The sequence below is a fragment of the Podarcis erhardii genome (genome assembly GCF_964252035.2).
Source record: "Podarcis erhardii genome assembly, chromosome: 7".
In the NCBI taxonomy this organism is placed as follows: Eukaryota; Metazoa; Chordata; class Lepidosauria; order Squamata; family Lacertidae; genus Podarcis; species Podarcis erhardii.
The window spans coordinates 38985215-39012146 of record NC_138511.1 but is presented as its reverse complement, the minus strand read 5'-3'; the positions used below and the strand labels follow the sequence as shown (position 1 = coordinate 39012146).

At 43.9% G+C, this 26932-nt stretch overlaps 2 protein-coding genes across 2 annotated transcripts in view; both read left to right on the top strand.

Annotated features, from left to right (window-relative positions):
* Nucleotides 1-10630, top strand: part of MMP2 (matrix metallopeptidase 2) — a 30523-nt gene extending 19893 nt beyond the window's left edge. The window contains exons 10-13 of the mRNA XM_081870217.1: nt 2491-2627; nt 6030-6189; nt 7008-7117; nt 8620-10630. Coding sequence (XP_081726343.1) covers nt 2491-2627; nt 6030-6189; nt 7008-7117; nt 8620-8723 — 511 coding nt within the window. The 3' untranslated portion in view covers nt 8724-10630. The remainder of the gene's footprint in view (nt 1-2490; nt 2628-6029; nt 6190-7007; nt 7118-8619) is intronic.
* Nucleotides 10631-21967: 11337 nt separating this feature from the next.
* LPCAT2 (lysophosphatidylcholine acyltransferase 2) overlaps nt 21968-26932 on the top strand; it is a 31873-nt gene continuing 26908 nt past the window's right edge. Inside the window, exon 1 of the mRNA XM_081872172.1 lies at nt 21968-22212. Coding sequence (XP_081728298.1) covers nt 22015-22212 — 198 coding nt within the window. The 5' untranslated portion in view covers nt 21968-22014. The remainder of the gene's footprint in view (nt 22213-26932) is intronic.

The following is a 26932-nucleotide window of genomic DNA, read 5'->3' as shown; positions in this document are numbered from 1 at the left end:
TGCTGGGCCTATGATCAAGTGTTATTCATGTTTTGGGGTTCTGCGGGGTCAGTCTGGATGATGCCTTGAGTCAAGTGGTATAGATAAATAAATGAAGAAGAGGAGCAGCATTTGTTGAGCTACATTCATTGAAGGAAGGGACTCTTGGAGATAAACTGAAGTTGACATGTTTGCCATATCTGGGACTTCCTGTCTCTCCCTTTAATTCTCTACTTAGACTAGCTCTTGTTTTGCTATGGCAATAAACATGTTAAAAGTATTGTCAGCAGTACTGCCAAGAGAAGGAAAACCCCAGTTCCAATGTTACAAAACTGGCAAGGACGAAAATGTCAGTGGATATTGCATTGTTCCAGACATACAAGAACTGTGTACATTTTTAAAATGACCAGATTTGTTCCAACAGTTTTGGAAGCTGACCCAGTTATGTGCAGCGCAGAAACATGAGAGGCTTGGATGCTTTGACTTAAACCAAATAACCCATCGGGGCATGCTCAGGAAAAGGAGCTTTCAAAATCCAAGCCACTTAATAGTTGTTGGTGCCGGCTGCATGCCCAGAAATCTCTCCCCTGTTGAATTTTTCAGCTGGAATTCTCTTGGATTTTCCTGAAGTACTAAAATGGCCCTTTCTAACTTGCTAACTCTGGCTTGAAAAAGAAAGGCACTGTTATCTTGTCTCATCCCTCCCTCCACTGCAGAGAGACAGAATTGTTCCATACCTGAGATCAGGGACTGGGATCCTGTGGCCCAGCAGAAGTTTATGAACTGCAGCTCCCATCCTCCCTGACCATTGGTCATGCTAACAGGGGTTGTTTGGAGCTGGAGTCCAGCAATATATTGAGGGTAACAAATTGCCATCTCCTCTTAAAACAAGGCATTCAGTAAATTAGTTGCTTGTGAGATTAGCTCACTGGTGTCAGCTTCCCCCCTTCCTTTGAACAAAATATGGAACCTTAGATGGAATAATATCTAAGGTAACTTTTCTGCTCTGTCAATGGAAAAACTTATAGAGCTGTATTCACTTCATGGTATACTTGTTGTACTGGTGAAATGTCTTGCAGTGCAAGAGACTGCTTGAGCAGATTGCTGGTAACTTTGTTGCACAACAGATGGCACCATCTCTTGTGCAATGAGTTTCTGCCAGTGCAGCTGTTGTCTGGGTTTCATCTACTGTTGAACATTAAAATTAACCCACCCACTAGCACAAAAGCCCTTGCAGTAGTGAATGGAGAACACTGGGTACACCCAAAATTTGCTTCCCCTGTGATAACATGTGACCACTGACCTATGATAGTATCTCATGCATCTTGGTATGCTCATGAACACCAGGATGGTCTAGATGGGTCTATTGGCACAGGATGTTCAACAGCTTCTGTTCTGTCCAAGTGACAAACCGTGGAAAGGTCCTATGTGATTACTTCTGCCCATGTGGCTGTAATATTAACTGTGCAAAGAAGACCACATTTTGCACATAAATTGTGCTGGGAAGGCCACCTAAGTCCATGTTCCAGTTACAAATCATGACTGTTCTTTTTCACTCCTGCTGAAATCCAGCCTCCATTCCACAAATGCAAAGCTGGATAATGCTGGTAGACAAGGTTCTAATACAAGCAAGGAATTTTCTTGACGTTCAGAAAATTGCAGCCTCATCTTTTGGGGAAGGGTTCAGCAAACCTGTTGCCTACTAAAATGGCCAGCTGGTACAAGGCCATTTTGTGTGTGTGTCCTTTGAATAAAATGAACTGCTTATCAAGCAAAGTTGGGGGGGGGGGCAGAGAGAGAATCACAATGGTGCTTTTGTTAACATCTTGTGCTTCTCCACTCCCTTTCCACACACACAATCAACCGCAGCTGCCGAAATCAAACTGCAGTTTTTTAATGCTCATAAATCGGAAGGAGGCACTGCCTTATACATAAAACAGCTCCTAAATTACCCGCTTTATTCCTCTGATGAGCGGTTTTAATGCTCCAGGCTTCATTTACAGCCAAGCTGTTTGATAGATGATCATTAGATTTGATCTTTTTGGTTGCTACAATCATAATCATCCAGAGTAATGCACCCAATACAAATGTTGGCATTTGCCAAATGCGTATCCATCTGTTCAATGTGCAGCGACGGGGATGGTTGAAAGGGTTTAAGTGCCTTGTAAATGGGTTTATTTGCTGGGATAATTGAAGCACCAAATACATTCTTTTTTTCTGTTCTGCGGTAAGAATTAATGTAAGTGCTAGAGAACTTGTTATAAACCATCAACGGCTGTGTGCGGTGCATTAAGGTGTCTATGGGACAAAAATGCCTCCCAAAGAAAGGAAGGCTCACCAACCTTTGATACATTTTTGTTAAAAAAAATCCTAATCATTATATGTTTGTGTTGCTGATGGATTGTGTGTGTGTGTGTACACACACACACACACACCTTTGCCAGCAGTGATGAGAAACAGATGTGCCAATGAATCAGCCCTTTGTAAACTCACTGTGATTTTTCTGCCTAGATTCATCTGGAGGACGGCAAACCAACGAAACAGGCCAAGTGGTCCTTTGCTGATTGCTACATTCTGGCCAGAGCTCCCAGAAAAAATTGATGCTGTCTACGAGGCCCCTCAAGAAGAGAAATCAGTCTTTTTTTCAGGTAGGCTTGGCTGGAAGATGTACAGTAAGCACAGTTTGCAGAAGTATTACATTCAGTATCATTTTATTCTGTAGACCACCTTCTTAAATGATAAACTCAGGATAGCTAGCTTGGGGCCAGTTGTTGCAACTCCCATCATCCCTGGCCAGTGGCAAAGCAGGCTTGGGCTGATGGGACATGTAGTTAGGCAACATCTGGAGGGCTATCCCTGACTTATAGGGGGAAAGTCATGATGCAACACAATTCATGCCATCAAGAAATGCATGAAAGACCTTTAAAAAATTAATAACAGATCAGAATCCTGGTGGTGGGAAAGGGAGCTTTAACCGTTTAACCCATTATAGTCCTGTGCTGGAACTTCCTCTGCCCTTTGCTATGACTGCTGGTTGTTTACTTCCTCTTCTTCTTCCTCTTCTTCTTCTTCTTCTTCTTCTTCTTCTTCTTCTATAGCAAAGTGCTTCTATCTGAAAGTAAAAAATACAGCGATAATAAATTAAATATAAAAGCACTGCATGCCCTTTTGTGACTCACAAATCAGCTGGTTGTGGCAGCAACTTCCTTCTACCTAATGGTAGGGCTGGACCTGTGATTTGGGCTTTTCATAATTTGCAGCAGCAACTCCCAGCTTGCTGTTAGGATAATGTGAAAAGGACCCCAGAGTTCTGGGACAGACCAACAGGCCACTTCCTGTGAAGAGGAATTGACTATTAAACCTATTGTGTTCTGTTTTTGTTTTTCATTTGGTTTCGGGTTTGTTTGTTTCAAAGTATTGTAATTTTTTCTTGATTTTATTATTTTATCTTTTTGTAAATCACTTTGAAGGTTTTCCTTTTTAAAAAACATCAAACAGTGCATAAATTTTAAGAAATGAATAAAATAAACCACCAGGAACTGTAGCTCTGGGAGACGCTCAGCACCATTAAGAAATCTCAGCTCCCAGGATTCTCTGGGGGAAGCCATGACTGTTTAAAGTGGTGTTATAGTGCTTTTAAATATATGGAGTGAATGTGGTCTCATGGGGCAATGAAAGCGAGGGAGAGATTGCATTTCCTGTTGACCATTTATGTGTGTGCCTATTGATATCAGCTGCAGTTGTGCTGGCTGACCTAGTGGAGCTGGGAGGTTGTTGTCAATGTTTTGAATAACTGAGCCAGCAAAAAAGAAAAGTGTGTTGTTATCCATTGCAACATGACTAAACATCTCCAGGCATGCTAAAGGGAAAAAAGGGAGGAAAAACCTATGGCTAGATGCTGCTCAACAATTTCTTTAAAGGGAAGGGGGAAGTCTTATAATGAATTCCACATGGCTGAAGGGCCGCTGAGTTTGAATTCCATGATAAACTGGATGTAGCCAAAACACCTCATTTGTCTGTGTCCAAGCATTACATCCCCACTCCCCCTGTGGGACCGTAGGGTGAAGTAGGGTTTTAAATACTGTTTGCCGAAGAAATTTACCGTAGTTAGCTCACTATATGGAAAAATCCAAAACAATGCAAACTGGCAAATCGCTAAGAGGTCAGCAAGCAAATCTCTGTGTTCCAAATGTTATCAAACAAAAACACCCCCAGTTCCCATCTCAAGTGAGTAAGAGTCATGTTGTGGGCCTTTGCCCGATTTAAAATAATGTACAGGCTAACCTAAAACTAATAAGATGACTTCTTTTTCTTTAAAAAGAATGTGCATGCATAAACATTCTAGTTGCTTGGGCACATGGAAGCTATAAAGTATGTAGGCTATACCAGTAAGATGAAACAATAATGGGTTTGAGTTCTTGGTTTCTGTTTATACCATTTGCAGTGTGGGATCCATCTCTGAACCACTCCTAAAAGTGCAGGCCTCAAGCATGCTCAGTTCCAACTTTTCTAAAGAAACGCTTTTTCCCTGTTGCTCACTAGGTCACCGCCACATATATTACAAAAGCCTCTCCATCTCTTCTTGGAGGGTGACAAAAGGTCAGAGTCAATGTGGCTCACTCTCAAGGAGAGGACTTCGCTAACAGCACCACTCAAACTCAAGATCCACCAGGCTGAGAGGGTTTGGATTTGGCTAGTCTTGAGCTTTCCCAGCTCAGCCAAAGCTATACTGGCACAGGGGCAGACTTGGGTCTTTCAGATTTCAGCAGCGCCCTGTGCAAGGCCAGAATTCAGTGCCCTCCCCATGCGTCTCGCCTTCCATTCTGCTCAATTCACTACATCACAGTTGTGACGCCCCACAGCACCCCCTTAGGCTTGGTGCCCAGTGTGGCAGAACCTGTAGCGCTGCCCCAAATCTGCCTTTAACTGGTGTAATTCCCTTACCTCAGCTGAGCCAGAGATATGCTGGTGCAAATCCCTCACCTGGCTCAACTTCAGCCAGCGGAATTTACAGCAGTGTAAATCCCCCCAAAGTGCCATTCCAGGGGTGTGGCAGCAGCATGGCAGGGACAGGACAGAGCAAGGAGAGACATCTATTCCAAACCCCTTTCGGCTTGGTCCTGTGAGCTAGCAGCCCAATGGATATTAGCCAGCAAAAAGGGTAGTGTAAGTGAAATTACAACTGAAAAGAGTTTGGGATAGGGACAACTTAATCTGGTGAAAATTACAGTGGTACCTCAGGTTAAGTACTTAATTCGTTACGGAGGTCTGTACTTAACATGAAACTGTTCTTAACCTGGAGCACCACTTTAGCTAATGGGGTCTCCTGCTGCCGCCGTGCAGCCAGAGCATGATTTCTGTTCTCATCCTGAAGCAAAGTTCTTAACCTGAAGCACTATATCTGGGTTAGTGGAGTCTGTAACCTGAAGCGTATGTAACCTGAGGTACCACTGTACATTGGATTTTTTTTAAAAAAATGGGTTGCTCTGTTAATTTGTCTTTCTGGTACACAAACTATGGTTGCTTCCAGGTGAGTGTTCTGTTGTGAATTCATCTTGCTTCCTTTGCACAAAGTTTGAAGGGAAGTTATATGGCATTATGTTAAGCAATTGTTTAACAATTGTTACCCCATACTTTCCAGTGAATATCCCCCATTGTTTTCCTTACCGGACAAAGTTCAGCTTTTCTGGAAGCAATTGTTACCCCATACTTTCCAGTGAATATCCCCCATTGTTTTCGTTACCGGACAAAGTTCAGCTTTTCTGGAAGCAGGTTAGCTGCATCAAAATGCCAAATCCATTTCAGTTGCAAAACCTAAATTTGCCAGGATGCAACTGTGTATCCCATTCACAAAACAGAAGCACCCCCGAGCCCCAACTTTTGAGCTGGAAAAGTTCTGAAATGAACTTTTGGCTCCTCTCTACCCATTCCCCCTTTAGCTAAACTGTGAGGAAATCTGAGCAGCTCAGATCGAGGTAACCCTTTTCCCTTCCCGCTAACCTCATTTGTAAGTGAGATCATTATTAAACTTGATGCTTTTGTTTTCACAGGAAATGAATACTGGGTTTATTCAGGCTACAACTTGGAAAGAGGTTATCCAAAGAGACTCACCAGTCTGGGTTTACCTCCTGATGTGCAACGTGTCAATGCAGCTTTTAGTTGGAGCAAAAACAAGAAGACCTACATTTTTGCGGGGGACAAATTTTGGAGGTAATACCTTTTTAGCAGGCAACCAGTGGCTGGACACTACAATGCTGGGCACTTATTCCCTGCTAAGATTCAGATTTCAAGGCATTTTGCTTTTGCTTTGACGGAGACCAGAGCATCTCAGTTGCAGGAGAGTCAAAAGCAATTTAGATTAGGGATATACAGTTGCTTTGAATGAATCCCAAATCACATGTAGAAGTTGGGGATCTGTGCCTCAACAGAGCAAAACTGAGTTCCCATGATGCACACAACAAGACAAGATGGGGATTTAGGCTGATCCATGGCTCTCTGTTGACAGTGGCTTAGAGAAAAGATAAATAAATATAAACTAAACCATATGGAGGAAAATGAAACACTTTTATTTCCTTCTCCCCAATCAACCCCAAATGGCATAGAACCTGGATATGTATTCTATTAAAATTAATGGGCTGCCCCCTAAGATTGCAGTCCTCAAGCTTCTTCTCAGGCAGAAACCTTTTCCCAGGCTTTCTTCAGTGTTACTACAGGCTCATATGAAGCTGCCTGCTAGTGGGACAGACCATTGCATCATCTAGCTCGGGGCTAGCTGATGTGGTATATGCTACCTGTTGCTGGACTCCAGCTCCCATCAGCCTTGACCAGCATGGCCAGTAACCAGGGATGAAGGGAACTCTAATTCAACAACTTCTAGAAGGCACCTATTGGGCTACCCCTGATCTAGGCCATTATAGTTTCTTCTGAGCAGCGGTGATACAGATGGGCTTCGTGGAAGACAGCAGCTTGTGCCATTAGGTATTTGGTATAACTATCGCAAAACTCTGCTAATATTTAATATTTCACAGGTACAATGAAGTAAAGAAGAAAATGGACCCTGGCTTCCCTAAATTAATTGCGGATGCTTGGAATGGTGTTCCAGACAACCTAGATGCTGTGTTTGACGTGAGCGGAAGTGGTAAGTTGCCATCTTGTTCCTAGTGTCAGTTGCTGTTGCTGCTGCTGTTGTTGCTTCTGAGGTCGATTGCTCCAGTCTGCTGCATGAATCCTCAGAGACATTCCCTTTGGAGGTGGTCACCAAATCGGCTGATGGCTTGGCGTGCCGTCTGCAGCCGCAGAACAGCTTTTCTCTTCAATTAAAACGTCCCACTGCTGCAAGGAAATTTAGGAAGCCTGACCTTTCCTGAACTTTTCCGGGCTGTCTAAATAACTCATCTCCAGCAGAGTAATCAAAACCACTTTTAATGCAGCACAGATTGTGGTTAAGAACTGCTGCATTCATTGCTGTGCCGGCAACCAAGACTCCCCTTGAACTGAATCTCCTGAATAACTAAAGACCTTTCATGGGGGTGGGAGGGAAGAAAGATTAGACTCTGGTTCAATTTATATCAATTTTCTCCTTTAAAATAAAAAAATAAAATAAAATGGTAACTTAAAACCATATATATATATATATATATATATATATATATATATATATATATATATATATTGCTGCAAGTAAATTCTCAAATAGAAATTCTCAGCATCCCCATAGAATCACAATTCCCACAAAGCATATTTTATGTGGCTTATGTTTGTACTTCTGAAGCAGCTTAATAATGATTTTTCTTAATTATTATTATTGGGGGAGGGGTTTTCCTAACCCCACAAGGTGTAACTCATTGGTTTCCAAACACAGTGGTTTGGGCCACCGTGCCATTGGTTCCGTAAACTCATATCCTGTGCTCCCTACCCTATAAAAAGCATTACAGTGGTACCTCGGATTAAGAACTTAATTCGTTCTGGAGGTCTGTTCTTAACCTGAAACTGTTCTTAACCTGAAGCACCACTTCAGCTAATAGGGCCGCCCACTGTCGCTGCACTGCCAGAGCAGAATTTCTGTTCTCATTCTGAAGCAAAGTTCTTAACCCGAGATACCATTTCTGGGTTACAGTGGAGTCTGTAACCTGAAGCATATGTAACCCGAGTTACCGCTGTATTCAGTTTGCATGGCCCACTAACGAAGATAATAACACAATAAATTTCAAAACAGTAACAATTAATTGCATGTTTGTTCAAAATACAGTTAAAGCTATTTAGCTTAATTCATTCAACAAAATAGATGAATGTGATCCAGCGATACCAGCTTTTCAAGGTCTGATAATTCTTTACACCTCCGTTGCCACACCCCAGCCACCCACTTGCCTCTTAGCAGTCTCCTAGGCAATCTCACTGCTCCCCAGGGGACAGTACCACTCATTTTGGAAACCACTGGTGTAACTGGATATCACATAGCTTGAAAGCCCCGGGGTTAACTAGTCATAATAGTTGTTCTAGACCGAACAAAGTTCAAAAGCCTCCAGCCAACTTCAGAATCATTGAGTTGAACCCCTTTCCTTGCTTTGCTATGGTTTTTGTGAGTCCCATAAGTTTGTTTTACATGACAATGAATTGAAAACACTTACTTCTTCTTTACAGGCCACAGCTATTTCTTCAAGGACTGGTATTATCTCAAAATGGAAGACCAGAGTCTAAAGATTGTTAAAGTTGGCAATGTGAAATCTGATTGGCTGGGTTGCTAAGCAGCATGTCGTCTTAATAATGTCAACTACAGCAAAATCTACACTTTTTTGTTTTTTGTTTTGTAAAAGTCTTATGTCTTACCTGCAATTAGAGATAGATCTGTATGCTAATTCATGGGCCAGTCTGGTACTGGCACCAAGTCACCAAGTACCACTATTTGACAAAACTTTGTTTTATTATTATGAAATCATTCTGTTTAAGCATATGTACTTAGAAGCAAGTTCCATAAAATGCATGGAATTTCCTTTTAAGTAGATGCATATAGAATCGGGGCACAGTAGGTCTTTGTTTCTTCCTCTCTTCATTCATTAATTTAAGACTTTTGCAACTTTTTGGCATGCAGCAAGTTATGTTTACTTATGTAGCCTGAAACACTTGCTACATTTTTCTGTGTGTGCAGATTGGTGCTAAGGACAGAACAGCAAACTCTGAAGGAATTCTCACCTGAGCAGAGATCAGATGTTTGAATGTGCCTGCATATAAATAAATAAGTCCCGCTGTACATTGAAAGCTAGCATTGCAATGAGAAAGCTAGGGTCAAACATTCTTCCTGACATGCTAGTTTTCCAAGTGCATGGAGGTTTGTTTATGTATATGGGAGAACATTCAAACACTTGATCTCACAGCTGCAGTCTGAAGTGGTGCCATCTGGCAACAGATACTTCACATAGAACTGCTGATTATGTAACTTAGTTCTTAGTCACTTGATAGTCAATGGATTTCAACAGGTCTTGGTGAGGCCATAGTAATGTACACTACTGGAGCCAAAGTAAAATTGTACTGTCTTTCAAAATCCAGCTCCATCCCCCCAAAAGAAAATACTCAAAATACTCGAGTACTTGAAATGGTTGTTTGCCATTTAAAACATATCAGTGCCCAAATATCCACCAAGAGGGGCCCTCAAAACTATAACTTGGATTTCAGAATAAAAATGTTGACACATGTCCTTTCTGAGCTTTAATGTGTGTTTTCTGTTTTGTTTTTAAACCCAGCTTCAGTTCACGTTTGCCAAAGAGTTGTATGCAATATTCTTTCTACTCAGAGTTGACCCATTAAAATAGATGTACCTAAGTTAGTCATGACCATTAATTTCAACAGGTCAACTCTGGGTTAGGACTAATGTTGCATCCAAATTATGCTCACTATCTATGAATACTTCTATTCTTGTCATTCCCTGGAAAACGACATTTTTTCTTTACATTCGCATTTCTTCACACACCAAAGTGGAAAGACTGACCAAAGGGGCACGGGATGCCTAGGAATTGGTTGCAACAGGATGGGATTAACAGGGACAAACTTGTATGAAATGTATTGTTTTAAAGTACTTTTTACTGGAATGGCTTTACCTTAAATTAGCAAACTGCTTCTTGCACTTTCTTTCCTATTACAACCTCCCCCTCCCTTTCTTTTTATACGGTTATATCAAGGTGATTCCTCTTCTCTTTGGCTTCATTCACACAGCAGTCCATTCCATTTCCCCAGCTGTTAATTTCCACATTATATTTCGGCTTTCACGTGACACAGAAAGCCACCTAAAGAAATATAGCGATATATTCAAGTTTAGCAATTTGCTTCAAGGAAAACAAAATGTTTGCAAATAACAAGAAAGTTGCACAATATTCTGCTGTATTTCCAGAAGTAGCATTTATGTTATGTGAAGGCTTAAATATAATGCAGAAATTAACAGTAAGGAAAAGTGGAATAAATTGTGGTGTGAATGCAGCCTCCATCACTCCCCTGCTCCTCCCTTGTTAGATTTAAAGCATTGGGTGACGCCAAGTGTTCACTGTACAACCTGATGGAATATTTTATGTTCATACAGAAAGATTTTTTAAAAAAGGGAAAGTAAGTCTGCATACATGAAATGTTCAGTGGTATAAATAAATAAAAGAAAATAACAGTTCCAGTTCACGTGTGGTCAATTTCTGAACTGATTTGTATTTTGGGGGAATCTGGATAGCTTATTAACTTGCCCGATTCTCAGGAAGGTGGTAAAACTGTGCCTGGGCTCACTGGGAGAGGAAGGGGGTGCGCTGGGTGTGCCCCGCCCCACAGTTCATCCCTGAGGGTGGGTGACATCACTGCCCTGCCCCACTGGGATGCTCACCGCTCGCCAGAGCAGCTAGCTCTGCCTCTGCCTGGTGTGCTGGTCCTGGGGGCTACTGAGAGGTGAGGTCCGAGTCCCGTCTGAAATCGATGGTGCGGTATGGAGGCTGTCCGTCCAGGCTGTAGCTGGGTCCAAGGCAGGGAGTCAGGTGGGGTCAGGAACTCTGGCAGAAGAGCAGGACAGGGTGCAGGCAGGAACAGGCTAGCAACAACGTTGCTCCCGCAACCTGGGACTAGGGCTGACTGGCTTTTATCTGCCCCAAGGCATAGGGCGGCCCTGGTCCACAGGTGACTCGCCTCCCCTGGCCTGGAGGCGAGCACTCCTCCTGCAGGAACTTAGTTCCCTCCACCTCTCCGCCCTGAGCCTCTGGAGCTCAGGAGAGGCTGGAGGGTTACCGGACCCAGAGGCAAGCTCCTCTTCCCCTGATGGGGCTGAGAGTGGAGCATCTTCAGGCAATGGGCCCTCCATCACCTATGGGGCCAGAGGAGACTCAGCTGGTGCCTGCCCCTGAGGATCCAGCACAGGTGAGGATGCTTCAGGCTCAAGCCCCAGCCCCGGCTCAGCTGGTTCTGGAGGCGGGGACTCCTGTGCAGGCTGGAATTCCTCAGGCTCAGCCTCTGAGTCTGAATCCCAGGCCATCACACCTGGGCTGTGCCATGTCAGACACTGAAACTGTGACTAACTGCATCAGGTTATACAGTGGTACCTCGAGTTAAGAACTCAATTCATCCTGGAGGTCTGTTCTTAACCTGAAACTGTTCTTAACCTGATGTACCACTTTAGCTAATGGGGCCTGCCATGCTGCCACTGCACAATTTCTGTTCTCATCCTGAAGCAAAGTTCTTAACCCGAGGTACTATTTCTGGCTAAGCGGAGTCTGTAACCTGAAGTGTCTGTAATCTGAAGTGTCTGTAACCTAAGGTACCACTGTACCATAGTCACCCTTTAAGCCTCAAAAGTGTCTACATAAGCTGGCAGCAGCCCTCCAGAATCTCAGGCGGAGGTCTCTTTTATCACTAAGTCTTTTAATTGGAGAGGCGCCAGGATTGGTGAGGGTAAGGCTCCTTTAAGAGATGGGATGGAAGACACAGCCAAAAGGATATTAGAAATGAGGAGTGTAGCCAACAGGAGGGAGAGTGGGGGGGGGGGCAGAGAACAAATTGGAAAGTTAACTAAGGGGGAGGTCTCTGGTGCTAAATCACTGTGAAATGTTGGTTGTGAGCATACAGCTGTTTCCAGCATCACTTCGTAATACAGAGATGGAGACCCAGGGAACATTCCAAGCATGTACCCTACGCAGAGGCATCCCTTACACCCTTAGCAAGGAGCTGTAACACATGCACACCCTGAAAAAGTCACTTTACTGCAAAAGCAACATTAGAAATTACTACATTTTACCCGACTCAAGTACTCACAAAGTGTCTGGAGTGAGGGTGAGGCAAGGAGGAAAGGTGATAAAAAATCACAAGCCTTTCTCTTGTGCATGATCCCACCATGACAGCAGTGGTGCATCACCACACAAACACGCACTGTAGTCTTCATACTGCCTTGCCATTTCTCCTACCGCTTAGCTGCCAGCTCTTGTTTAAACTCATGGCCTTTACGCAGATAACTGGAGACAGATTTCTGCGGTGATTTTTGCATACCCGCACCCAGACCTACACCCTTGGCAGGGACCGATTTGGCTAACCCCTAGGTAGGCCTCTGTTACTACCACTGCCCCTTGCCTGTGCTTAGTCCCAGCTGCCCTATTGTCTGGCATAAATGTATGTACAAAGGTAACTATGTAGGCATGATTCCACTTAACAGTCTAGAGATCAAGGAACTGCTCAGTTTCCTTTTTGCCTTCACTTTCCTTTTTACCTGGAAGAGCTATTGCAAGGATGAGGAAGCTATGCCCCCTGCCTGGCCAAAGGCCGAAAATGGTGGAATTTGTTGTCCAGTGATATCCGGAGGGCCACGGGTGCGCTTCCTCTGCATTGTTGGGCTTGCCTCTGACTTGATAGACACTTGCCAGCTACCTCTGAATGGCAGGAAATTCAGGGCAGCCTTTCTAAGGTCAGACATCTTTGAAATGGCATTAGTCAAGATGCAATGGGTGTTTAGTGAGTTTAACTGCTCTCGTTTATGAATGGGGTGGGGTAAGAAACCTGGGGCTCTTGAAATGTTGGAATCCATCCCTCATCAGCCCTGGACATCATTTCATGACTAGTGGTCAGAGAATTATGGGAGTTGTAGTCCAGTAACATCTTGATGGACACAGGTTTCCCACCCCCATGGGTTAGGGAATTTTGCTTAAGACTACACAGTGTTGTAAGGGACACGGGTGGCTCTGTGGATTAAACCACAGAGCCTAGGACTTGCCGATCAGAAGGTCGGCAGTTCAAATCCCTGTGACGGGGTGGGCTCCCGTTGCTCGGTCCCTGCTCCTGCCAACCTAGCAGTTCAAAAGCACGTCAAAGTGCAAGTAGATAAATAGGTACCACTCTGGTGGGAAGGTAAACGGTGTTTCCATGTGCTGCTCTGGTTCGCCAGAAGTGGCTTAGTCATGCTGGCCACATGACCTGGAAACTGTACGCCAGCTCCCTTGGCCAATAAAGTGAGATGAGCGCCGCAACCCCAGAGTCAGTCATGACTGGACCTAACGGTCAGGGGTCCCTTTACCTTTACCTTTTACACAATGTTGTGCAAAAATTTGTATGTAGCATAGCTTTTCCAGGCTATGTACACACTCTCATTTACTCTGCAACTAGCATGCTCCCACTACTGGTTTGGAGAGCCATATACAACAAACCAATAGCCACGATCTGTATCTAGCCTTGTTGTTTCTTATGGAGTACTGCGTTTAGATGTGTGTTCCCACAAACCAGTTCTGAACAGAGAAAAAAGAATGGCACAGCTGCATCTAAATCTGGTAATGTGTATGCAGTGCCAGTCCTTGGTAAAAACAGAATAAATAAATAAACAACCCTCTGCTGGCCAGATCATTCCTTGTTTTCTCTCAATGCCAGCCACCTTGAAGGATGCAAAGTACAGAGAAAAACAATGGCATCACTTTCCTAAAACCCAATTTACAAAGAGCAGCAATCCCATAAAACCCAACCAAACTTTCAGGAAATCTCGTAACAGCTCATAGTTGTCCCATGCAAAATGCCTCAGGGACATCTCTGATGGGAGGAAACAGACTTGTTCCAGACAGTGACTAACTTATTTGGCCATGAGGGCTCTGTCAGTGGAGCCAAAACAAACCCCAACTTTAAAAGAATAATTAATCTGAGCATGCACTGGCCCGGCATTTGGTAATGTGACAAAGCAGTTGTTCTAATGCAGGAGGTCTGCTTCTTTTGCAAAGCAAGCATTTCAAACCCCTGGGATCAGCTTTGTGGGCCAGGGCTTTAGTTTTCCACATTCTAGAGCTGAGAGCTGAGAGACAGCTTCACCCGTGAGCAAAAGGCAAGGGAAGTGGAGGTGGTCAGCCCTGAGAGCCACTGAAAGAGACATGAATCCATCAACCGGATGGGCCCACAGCAGATTTGCTATGTTGTGTGTGCATTTCAGACCATATTCACCTAAGAAGAGAAATCAAGCAACTCTGGCTCTCTGAAGGCTGGAGCTGGAACAGACCTTCTCCAAAACCATTTCTCCTCCCAGAATGTTGATGCTGATTATTTCTCAGGTATTCACTGACTACTCCGGTACTGAATGATTTGGGGCAAAAATAAACCTGATTGCTTCTGGAGCAGAAATTCTAGTCAACATACTAGTCATCTCTTGCTGAGGCTACTGCAGTCTTCTTAACATTTATAGCAGAGCTTTCCAAACTGTGTATAGCAACATGTTAGTGTGTTGGCTGCAGTGTGTAGGTATGTCACACGAATGCTCTCTGTGCTTCTCCTAGGACTGGAAAGGGGTTGTCCCCAACATAAAAGTTTGGAAAGCCCTGATTTATAGAGTTAGGCTTGAGTTTTCAACTCTGTTGTGATCTCATTGGACTGACTTGGACTTGGACTTGGACCAACCTCTTCCGCTTGAGCCTCAGCCTACACATCTGTAAAACAGGATGAATCAGAGCCTTAATAAGTTATGGATACACAGCTTAGGTCCAAGCTAACTGAAAGATCATATTCCTTCACATGAGGGAATCCCTGCCTGGATTTTCAGGTGTTCAAAGGAGACTCTTCTCTCAGTCCCACCACCCTCACAGGAACACTTGGTGGGGACACAGAGAAGGTCCTTCTTGGTGGCTGCTCCCAGACTCTGGAACTCCCTCCCTGGAGATGCTTGTCAGGCTCCCTCCTTGTTGTCCTTCCACAACTAGGTGAAGAAGACATTATTTTCCAGCAGGCTTTTGGGAACTGACTGTTTTTAATGAAAGGACTGGTGCTGTGCTTGTCTTATTGTAATTATTTGTATATTTTAAACATGTGAGATATATATATATATATATATATATATATATATATATATATATATATGCTTTCGTAGATTTTCACGGGTACAGGAATGCAGGTTTTGGTGTCCTCGGGTGTCTTCCCGTGTAAAAGTTGGGGTGTCTAGGCGACGTTTCGACGAGGTCTCACTCGTCATCTTCAGGCTGGTGCTTTCGGCTTCTTGTTACTGGAACAAGAAGCCGAAAGCACCAGCCTGAAGATGACGAGTGAGACCTCGTCGAAACGTCGCCTAGACACCCCAACTTTTACACGGGAAGACACCCGAGGACACCAAAACCTGCATATATATATATATATATAGTATCAATTAGATGGATTTTAATTGTTTTTTAATAATTGTTTTTTCTATGTTTCTAGCAATTCTTGTTTTTATTTGTAAGCCACCTTGCGTCCCACTAGGGTAAAAGGCGCAGTACTACTACTACTATAATGCTACCCTGAGCCTTCTTTATAGAACAAATTATATATCTAAATTAAAAGGGCACTATTACAGTTTAGAAATTAAATATATTGTTTCTCCTGTGCTTTCATTTCAGTTACACTGTCTTATAAATATATCCTGAAACTGTTACAAATGGATCTTTTTAGAGTTTACAGTTAGGAACAAGCTAGCTGATACAGCTCAATAAAATGGACAAACACTGACATCTGGAGGCCAGATAAAAGACTGCACAGTTCCCGGGATACATGTGTCAATTCATTGTAAGAATCTAACTTTTGGACAAGTTTTCTGTTTGGATTATTTCCTCTGCTACAGTAGCAAAAAACAGGGGTGGCATCCATCTAAGCCTTATGGACCTAACTTCGTCATGCTACTTAATTTCAAGGGGTCTCCTCTGAGTAAAACATAGTTAAATGTCATCCATTGTCTGTTGTATCTCAGTAGCCATGCTGCTGCTACTAATCGTCAATATAGACTTTGCTTCTTGAAAGTTTTCTATCTCCACAAAAAAACATTCTATTATTCTGACTCTTTCTTAGGGCATTTTTGAATTTCTTTAGGATTTCAGTGGGTGTAGTGTGTTGAGCTTAAGTTATCATTGCAAAGTAGACAAGGGTTGTGTGTGTGTGTTTTCTTTTTTCTTTCTTTCCTGTAAATGTTTCTTCATCACTCTGCAGCCTCTCCAGCTGCCCACACTTCCTGATCTGAAACGCCCCATGCGAAGTGTTACATCACAACACCTCCCCCTGGACTTTGGTTTAAGTGTGGACACCCAGGAAGAGTGAAGAGTGCAGGCCACTGGTGAGATGCTTTGCAGAACCAAAGGATGAACTCTTAAAAAAAAAAGTGGGAAGGAATTTGGGCACAGCATCACTTGAGAGAGACTACTTTAATGCATTTCATTTATGAATGGGTTCCTATGAAGCACCTCAAGGCGATCTCACAACACAACAGAAACGTACATGAAACTATTGTTTGCTTGTTTGTTTGTATCTCACCTTTCTCCCAGAACTGAGACTCAAAGTGGCTCACACAAATTGAAACAAATACAAATAAAACACTAAAAACAGATAGGCTATAGTTTAAAAGTTACTGAGCTACCTATAGCATTAAAACAATGTATACCTGAAGGAGCATCTCCACCCCCATCATTCTGCCCGGACGCTGAGGTCCAGCGCCGAGGGCCTTCTGGCGGTTCCCTCATTGCGAGAAGCAAAGCTACAGGAAACCAGGCAGAGGGCCTTCTCGGTAGTGGTGCCCGCCCTGTGGAACGCCCTTCCAGCAGATGTCAAAGCGATAAACAACTACCTGACATTCAGAAGACATCTTAAGGCAGCCCTGTTCAGGGAAGTTTTTAACGTGTGATTTTACTGTATTTTTGGTTTCTATGGAAGCCGCCCAGAGTGGCTGGGGAGGCCCAGCCAGATGGGCGGGGTATAAATAATATATTATTATTATTATTATTATTATTATTATTATTATTATTATTGACAAAAAGGATGGATCCAGTCTAGCCTCTCTAGGAAAGGCATTCCAAAGTGAGGAGTCATTGGTGACTCAGAGTTCAACCATCATTGTTCAGGGAAGTTTTTAATGTGTGACACTTTAATGTATTTTTAATCTTTGTTGGAAGCCGCCCAGAGTGGCTGGGGAAGCCCATCCAGATAGGTGGGATACAAATAATAAATTATTCTTATTATTACTATTATTGTGGTGCAATGTCTGACAGCCACAGAAGTTAAACACACCCATCCATAGGTTTCAAAGTACAATGAATACAAAGATGAAAGAATAAACATCCTCACAGAAAGAAACAATAATCCCACAGTCACTGTGAAATAAGATGAAAAGCTTTCCTTGATTTAAAAAACAAAAGAAAAAAAACTTTGGAGGGTAGGACATGAACCAATCAATTCGAAAAGGAGATTATGACTAAACACCAGAAAGAACTTTCTGATGATAAGAGCTGTTTGACAGTGGAACAGACTTCCTTGGAAGGTTGTGGTCTCAGTACCAACCCCACTGCTATCAACATTTTGAGAAACTGCAGGAAATTTTGCTCACAGCTCTCTCACATCATTTCTACTTTCTGCTTACACTCTTGGCCACACCTAGAGGAACAGCTTCCTGGGAGCCACTTGCTTACTGAGAATCATGGAAGATTTAGTGAGAGATAAAATAATCCTCACTGATTATAACTGCACTACTTCACTATGGCCACCAGATGGGGGCCCATTTTCAAAACAGAAGGTGCTAAGTATTCTACATATCAGGGGTAGTTTGAGCTGAACGAGACAAAGGTGCACAAATGTCAGCTCACAGGGATTGAGGTGCAATGTTTGTTATGGGATGAGATGTTGACCCTAACCAGGAATGCAGACTAATAGTGTATGGCTGATATAAAACTGTGGTTCTTCATGTTGCTCAAAATCGGTCCTCAGCTGCAACAGATCAAATATTTCAGGTACAAACCCCACTTTTCAACTTGAAGTAAAATATCTACCCCATGTTGTTATAATCCCATAGGCAACACCAGAGGGGGGAAAGAGGGCCAAGCATCTCCCCTAAACAAGGAGTTTGCCCCACTTGTCCATCTCCCCATTACTGAGCTCCTGTCATTAACATATCCTGATATTTTTCTTTCTCATTCCCATCAAAATATACCGTATTTTCCCGTGTATAACACGCCCCCATGTATAAGATGCCCCCTATTTTGGGGGACTCCAAATTTAGAAAATGGGGGGAGATTGCCCAGAGCTGCTGAGCTTTGGGGAGGGGATTTATGAAAAACGCTCACCTGCCTGTCATACTCTGCCACTCATATGCATCACAAAAGCAAACTATCATCTGTCCCCTCACTGGCAGAAGCTGCCAATCGCCTGCCCAATTGCTGCAGTGACAGCCAATCAACACCAGCCCTTGCCGCAGGCACCAATAACACAACCAATAGCCACTGACAACCAATCCCAGGTCCCCCCATGCACTATCCATGTATGACAACCCCCGATTTTTAACATAATTTTTAATTTTTTAAAAACCCTCATTTTATACATGGAAAAGTACAGTACTTTGCCTCTTCTGTGCCCTTCCCCCATTTTTTTTTTCCTGGTGCAGCCACTATGTGACTCCCATACTATCTTTCTTCCAAGAAGCTTTGCAGCCAGTTAGAGATTTCAACCTGAGTCTCTCAAGGTCTTATCCAACCCTCTAACCCAAGGATGGGGAATCTTTCCCAGCTTTAGGGTCACATTCCCCCTCCTTTCTGGGGGATGCATGCCACAGTGGGTGGGGGACCAGAGGCAAAAGTAGGTGGAGCAACAAATCTGATTCTTACCTTTGCAGCGTGGCTTACAGAAGCAGAAGACATGAAGAAGAGGTGGCAAGAATACACAGAGGAATTATACCAGAAAGATATGGATGTCTCCTACACCCCAGGAAGTGTGGTTGCTGACCTTGAGCTGATCTTGGAGAGTGAACTCAAATGGGCCTTAGAAAGCACTGCTAATAACAAGGCCAGTGGAAGTGATGATATTCCAGCTGAACTATTTAAAATTTTAAAAGGTGATGCTGTTAAGGTGCTACACTCAATATGCCAGCAAGTTTGGAAAACTCAGCAGTGGCTAGAGGACTGGAGAAGATCAGTATACATCCCAATCCCAAAGAAGGGCAGTGCCAAAGAATGTTCCAACTACCACACAATTGCACTAATTTCACACGCTAGCAAGGTTATGCTTAAAATTCTACAAGGCAGGCTCAAGCAGTATGTGGACCAAGAACTCCCAGAAGTGCAAGCTGGATTTCAAAGAGGCGGAGGAACCAGAGACCAAATTGCAAACATGTGCTGGATTATGGAGAAAGCTAGAGAGTTCCAGAAAGACATCTACTTCTGCTTCATTGACTATGCAAAAGTTTTGACTGTGTCGACCACAGCAAACGATGGCAAGTTCTTAAAGAAATGGGAGTGCCTGATCACCTCATCTGTCTCCTGAGAAATCTCTATGTGGGACAAGAAGCTACACTTAGAACTGATATGGAACAACTGATTGGTTCAAAATTGGGAAAGGGGTATGGCAAGGCTGTATATTGTCTCCCTGCTTATTTAACTTATATGCAGAATTCATCATGGGAAAGGCTGGGCACAAGGAGAAGGGGACGACAGAGGACAAGATGGTTGGACAGTGTTCTCGAAGCAACCAGCATGACTTTGACCAAACTGTGGGCGGCAGTGGAAGACAGGAGTGCCTGGCGTGCTCTGGTCCATGAGGTCACAAAGAGTTGGACACGACTAAATGACTAAACAACAACAAACCAGCATGCAGTTCTTTCCTGATGTTTCCATGGGGGAATCATGGGGAAACAGAGGAACACATGTGCGGAAAGTTTGGGGGAGTAGTGACATCATCCAATGTTTGTTGTTGTGATTTCCAGATGGAGAGGTCTCCTTCAGCCCCTGGGTCTGATGTTCTCAATCTTACTGTAACCACTACACTACTTTCTGGAAACTTATGTTCATAGATTGGAAAGACACAATTGCTATATTGTTTATTTCATGACGGGAGCAATCTGCCCAGTTACAGATAGCCTATTATAGGATATATTCCACACAGTTCACTACAGGAGCAGAGGTCCGAAGTCTAGTCTCTTGCCCTAGCTGAAAAACCTTCTGGAAAACTTGGTGGAAACCACAGGAGGGAAGAGTGCTCTTGTGCTCAAATCCTGCTTGTGCGTTTCCCTTTGGGGCATCTGATTGGCCACTGTGAGAACAAGATGCTGGACTTGATGGGCCCTTGGCCTGATCCAGGAGGCTCTTACGTGTTTTATGCAAAGACCTCTTCCTGAGTTATGTGGCCAGTCCAAGAGGTGTAATACAACTGCCACTGCTTCAGAAAAGATTTACAGTGGTACCTCAGGTTAAGTACTTAATTCGTTCCGGAGGTCCGTTCTTAACCTGAAACTGTTCTTAACCTGAAGCACCACTTTAGCTAATGGGGGCCTCCTGCTGCTGCCGTGCTGCCGGAGCACAATTTCTGTTCTTATCCTGAAGCAAAGTTCTTAATCTGAAGCACTATTTTTGGGTTAGCGAAGTCTGTAACCTGAAGCGTATGTAACCTGAAGCGTATGTAACCCGAGGTACCACTGTATTACCAATACACTTCCCAAGCTTAGCAGTTCCTGATGGCCATTGCTAAGTGGATGTTTTCATATGATTAAGCTTTATTTTATTTATTTATTTATTTGTGTGTGTGTGTGTGTGTGTGTGTGTGTGTGTGTGTGTTTAAAAAAGGCTTCCCTTTTAAAAAAAGCAGGTGAACGGGAAATAACCTGCTTAAAATTTCCTCTTTCTAAAGCTTTGCGTTTCCTTTTCATTCTTCCTGTTTTATTTTGCTCTTGGCTTCTCATATGGGGGGGGGGGAGAGAACAGCACAGCTCTTTTGTTTGTCACATAAACCCATATATGGGGGCAGAACCTGCTATGAGTAACTCCTCAGGAAAGAGATCTGGGGGTTGTGGTTGACAGCTCATTTCTAACATCAGGTCATTGTATGAAGAGGCAGTGCAAAAGGGTCCCAGGAGCCAGGGATGAGTTTGGCCAAAAAGGGAAATACTTTCCTTCACCACCACGATTACAACAAATGACATCTGTCTATGTATATAAGAGACTTTGCCATCCTGGCGCCCTAAAGATGTATTGGATTACAATGCCCATCAGCCCAGCGGGGGGGGGGGGGGATTTGATTCAGTTTGCATTTAAAGGCAGAGTTACCTAAGTTACACTTTTCAAGAATGAGAACTGATACACAGTCATCCTTCAGTTTACGTGCGAGATTGCCTCACTCCATAAAAGCTCCCTGGACCGCTCTGATCTGCAGAACTGGCACCTGTTGCAGGTGCCACATAAAACTTATACTGCATTTGTCAGAAATTGATCTTTCAGCGTGGCAGCACCTACACTTTGGAAATTATCACCTGCTAAAGTCCGTAGAGGAAGCTGCTCTTAAAAGGCAGAGGAGCAGGTTCCGGTCAATAAGTTGGCAACTGTCCCAAACAACCGCTATTTAGAGTCCTAATACAGGTCTTCCAGCACAGCTAACCAACCTAAAATAGCCACCGCCTGCTAGAGTCCGCCGAGAAAGCTGCTGTTAAAAGGCAGAGGAGCAGGGACAGGTAGAAACGTTGGCAAATCCCCCCTCCCAGATCCCAGGTTGATGGATTGTGCGCAGGCGCCCTGGAGACAAGGAGGAGCGAGCGCCTTTCGCAGCATCTCCCGGTTCTCCTTTCGCCTGGCCGCGATGACTCTGTGCACAGAAGCGGCCGTGGCGGCGCTGGGAGGCGGATCTGCAGCCCAGGCGGGAGGCGGCGGCATGTCGGAGCCAGCGCTGCAACCGAGGGCGGTCTTCACCTTGCCCAGGCAGCAGTCGCTCGCCTCGCCGCTGGTGATCAACCCCTTCGTGCAAGAGACGCGCCTGGATGCAAAGGATAAATCCCGGGTACAGGGGATTGACAGCCGCTGTAAACAGACCCCGGGGGTGGGGAAGGAGGATGGCCGGGGGCAGCCGGGGTGAATGGCACGGGGGCAGCCTGCGAGCTCGCTAGGGAGGGGGTTAAAGGGGTACTTTGCAAATGCCTCTTCAATGATGATGATAATAATAACAATGCGCGCGCACGTCGCTGCGCTTTGCAAACATTGACGGGCGTTTTTAAAGCAAAAAGCCATGCTGAAGATTGCAGAAATGAAATCTGTTGCAGTTATTTCTGGGTCTCCGTTTGGTGTCCGCAGACAGAGAAGGGGGCGGCGGCGGTTCTGGCTGAAAAGAGTCTGCCCTCCTTATTACATAAGCAGGCGAAGAATGCGTTCTGTTAGAATTCCTCAGAGCCCCACCTGCCTGGCGCTCTCGGGTCAACTTCCTGCAAGCGAAAGAGGCAGCTTCATCCTTCAGTTGGCAGCTGGATGCTAACCGTTTGCATCCTTTCTCTCTCATTTTTTGTATGGATCATGTGAGGGTTCTTTGGTTTTTTTGGGAGTGGGGAGAGTTTGCCCTGATCTCAGCCTGGGCCTCAGCTGATTGATCCGTGAAATGGGGATAAGGCATCATTTATAACCGAGCAAATAAAATACATGAGTGGGGATAGTTTATACAAATCTTCTAGTTAGCATTGGTTCTAGTGTCTTTTAATAGTTGAACTCCACATGTGCTTAAAGAACAAAATCTATTTTCCTGGTCAGAGATATGAATATGCGAACTTGACTGGAGTCAGACAGTGTGTTTGGGACTTTAGAATCATAGAGTTGGAAGAGACCACAAGGGCCATCGAGTCCAACCCCCTGCCAAGCAGGAAACACCATCAGAGCACTCCTGACATATGGTTGTCAATAGAATCAATAGGTTGTCAATAGGGACTTTGACTGGTCAACAATATCTGGAGTCCTCAGTGGAGGCCCTTTAGCCAAGCTGGAAATGTCAGCATTGGACCCTTCTGGCTGCGAAGCCTGTGCTCTGCTTCTGTGGTCCCTCCTTATACATGATGGACTTCTCCAGATGGGATGCTTATTGGGCATCCTGTTTTGCTTGGATGCTGTGGTTAGGTTATAACTGGCTATATTTATTTAAAGAGGAAGTGCTATAGATAATCCATTTTGCACACAGAAAGTATCCAGTTCAATTCCTGGCATCTCCAGGTAGGGGCTGGACAGGTCCCCTACCTGAAAACCTAGAGAGATGCTGCCAGTCCGTGTAGACAGTACTGAGCTAGATGGAAGAATGCAGTGGAAGGCAGCTTTCTATGTTCCTTCTATTTAAGGGCAAGGGTCGTCGCTCATTGGTAGAGCATCTGCTTTGCAGGCAGAAAGATCCGAGTAAAGTCCCCAATGCCTGGAGTGGGAGAAACTCCTGCCTGAAGCCCTGAAGAGCCTCTGTCAGTCAGTGTAAACAATATTGAGCTTGATAGACCAATGTATGTTTTGTTTTGTTTATTTATCAGATGAATGTATGTACTGTCCTTCATCCGAAGATCACAGGGTGGTATACAACATAAAAATTCAAAATGAGAGCACAAAATTAATAACCAAGAACCAAAAACAACCCCCACCAACAAATTCAAAAGGCCAGAGATAGTTTAAACAGCCAAAGGCCTGATTATAGAGGCCTGGTTATGTTCTGACTTGATATAAAGCAGGTTCCTATGTCCACACAGGCGTGGCAGGAAATTGTTGCCATTCTTATTTTCTATGTGCAATAAATTAATTTGCTTCCTTTTGCTTTCATACTGCTGCTGTTAGGTAAGCCACTATTCTTTCCATTTTAAAGATGAGAAACTGAGTCCATGCTTTGATGGGGGCATGCAGACTTCAAGCCTGTTGGATCTCCTAAAAGAAAAGAAAGAAACCTAAGAAGTACCAACAGAAAGCATACTGTTAGAATTAAAGAATGAGCCTTTGAGCATGTTCTGAGCTCCAAAATTTTGTTTTCAATGCCAGAATGTGAATTGAGCTTGCAGCCCTTTAAACACAAAACAAGTTAATATCTGGTTAGCTTTCTGCATTCCTGTAGCCTAATTTAGAAGTGGGGAAACTATTTTGTTGTTACTATTTTTAAACATTTGGAAAGTTTTGCTGATCTAAGGCAGATTGCCCAGAAATATATTATCAGTGGGCACTGTCCTGTTTTCTCCTCCCTCCCTTCCACAATATATTGGGAAAAGCATAGCTCAGTATCACCGGAATATATTGCTGATTGTCCAAAGGTAAGGGTTGCAGCTGTTTCTCCATCCACTTTTGCCTCTGGCCACATCCACTATTGGCATGCAAATACCCCTACCCCCCCAACCCAGCCTGGAATATTCATATGTAGATATGTAGAATATGTAGATTCCCCACCCATGAAGTAGGTGGTTCTGGGACAGAAGAACAAATTGTCTGACCTGGTAGGAGACAGCTTCTGGTGAACTTAACTTTATAGCTAATGGGATCAGATTTAGACAGGGAATCTTCATCTCATCTCACCTTAAGGTGTATCTGGAATCCCAGATATACTTCAAACTCCAACCTCTGCAAATGGTTGTATTCCAATACAGAGTTTTGTTATTCTAATACTGCCATAGATTAGATGTGAGGGATACACACACACACACACACACACACACACACACACACACAGGCAACTTGATGCCCCCCTCTCCCCATTACACAGACTTCAGATTAGCAGTTGCTTTGTTCAACATTCTTAATAAAGTGGTATGTTGAATCATTGTGGTGGGCTTTGCTCATAAATATAAGATTTTTGCTTTATGCAGACATTCTGATACTTTCCTGATGTCTGTTTCAAGCCTAGAGTTGTCTGGTTCAAACTTCTGCTTTCTCATTTCTCAGCAAAATTCTCCCCCTCCCCCCAGTAAATGTTTCCAGGATTTCCGTATTGTAATTTTCTTTTAGAGGAAGAAGAAAAAGAAGTTTTTTGTGAAATGTTAAGCACAAGAAAAGTGCCACTGAAGTGACATTTACCACAGATAGCTGCAAGCACACATTAAACTCTGGTGTGGACAAGCGCTTGTAATCAGAATGAATGCTTCATAAAGATGGAACATTCATTCAGATTTGTTGAAATGACGAGACTATGTTCTACCACTTGTTGGAGTCAGCCAGTAGATGCTACTTATATTGGAAGATTCAGGGCAGGTAAAAGAAAGGACATTTTCATGCAGCACATAATTAAAGCATGGAACTTGCTCCCACAGAGGGCAGTAATGGCCACCAACCTAGATGGCTTTAAAAGATTAGACAGATTCATGGAGGAAAGAAGAAGAAGAAGAATTTGGATTTGATATCCCACTTTATCACTACTAAGGAGTCTCAAAGCGGCTAACAATCTCCTTTCCCTTCCTCCCCCACAACAAACACTCTGTGAGGTGAGTGGGGCTGAGAGACTTCAGAGAAGTGTGACCAGCCCAAGGTCACCCAGCAGCTGCATGTGGAGGAGCAGGGAGGCGAACCCGGTTCACCAGATTATGAGTCCACCGCTCTTAACTACTAATCCACACTGGCTCTGACCATGATAGCTGTACTCTGGCTCCACAACACAACAAAGAGGTGCAGGGACTCAGTTCCAGAAGGAAAAAAGCCCTGCCCATAGGCATCTGGCTGGCCACTGTTAAAACTGGATGCTGGACTAAATGGGCCATTGGCCTTATCCAGCAGGCTCTTCTTATCTTTTTAATGTCTGATGTCATGTGTAACCTTACTGCAAACTTTGCACAAGCAAATTGTGTTCAACGCTAAGCCAACACTCATCTGGAAGTAACCTGTGTTGTTTTTAGCATTGTAGCATAGTGAATGACCACAAACTCTGCATACAGGAAGTCCTGTATTCTACTGCCAAATTCTTTAAGTGGGGTAGGGAATAACCCTGCCTAAAATTATGGGGGACACAAACACACACACAGTGTCACAGAGTCTCCACCTCTGCCTTAGTGGCTTTCTAAGGTTGTTCCCATGTTGCTAGTTTGCCGTTGACCTCTGAACTACACCCTGAAGAAAGGCACCCTGCCAACATTTTCTGAGGTCATTTTAATCCTAGGAAGATGACAGGTTGATCCAGAGCATCTAAATCATGCCCATGGAATGTTTTCTGCAGCATGTCTGAGCAGATCAGTGCTTTACCATGCAGTCTGATACAGGTCTACACGGAAGTAAGTGCCACTGACTTCAGTGGGACTTCACCTGTCAGGGATTCTTTAGCTGTGATTCCTGCATTGCTGGCAGTTGGACTGGATGCCCCATCGTGTTCCTTCCATCTCTACAATTTTATCATCCTATAATCCTATGTATGTGTTGCGTTGCAGTCTAAACTGAGTAGTGGGGGCACAGGGCATGCAAACCCAGCCAACAGAACTAGACGAGCAAAGAGGAAGCTTATGAAACTTTGTGTGTTTCCTTTATGTGGCCGGAAAAGAGGGCTGACTCCCAGCCAGCCCTGTGAAACTTCTCCACTCCGGACCCACCTTCCGTTTCGTTGAGAAGTGTAGTGCTTCTATCTTGTAATTTCAAAGCTAAGATAAACCACTTCCCTTCCAGTCACCTTGGAGGCCCTTCCACATGCGGAGTATCTGATGACTGGGAGATACTTCTTTCATGCTTCCTGAAATTGCTATCTTCCAGGGCATCTGGCTGTTTTTTAGATGCTCTTAATGCGTTTAAGTGATTTCAATGTATTT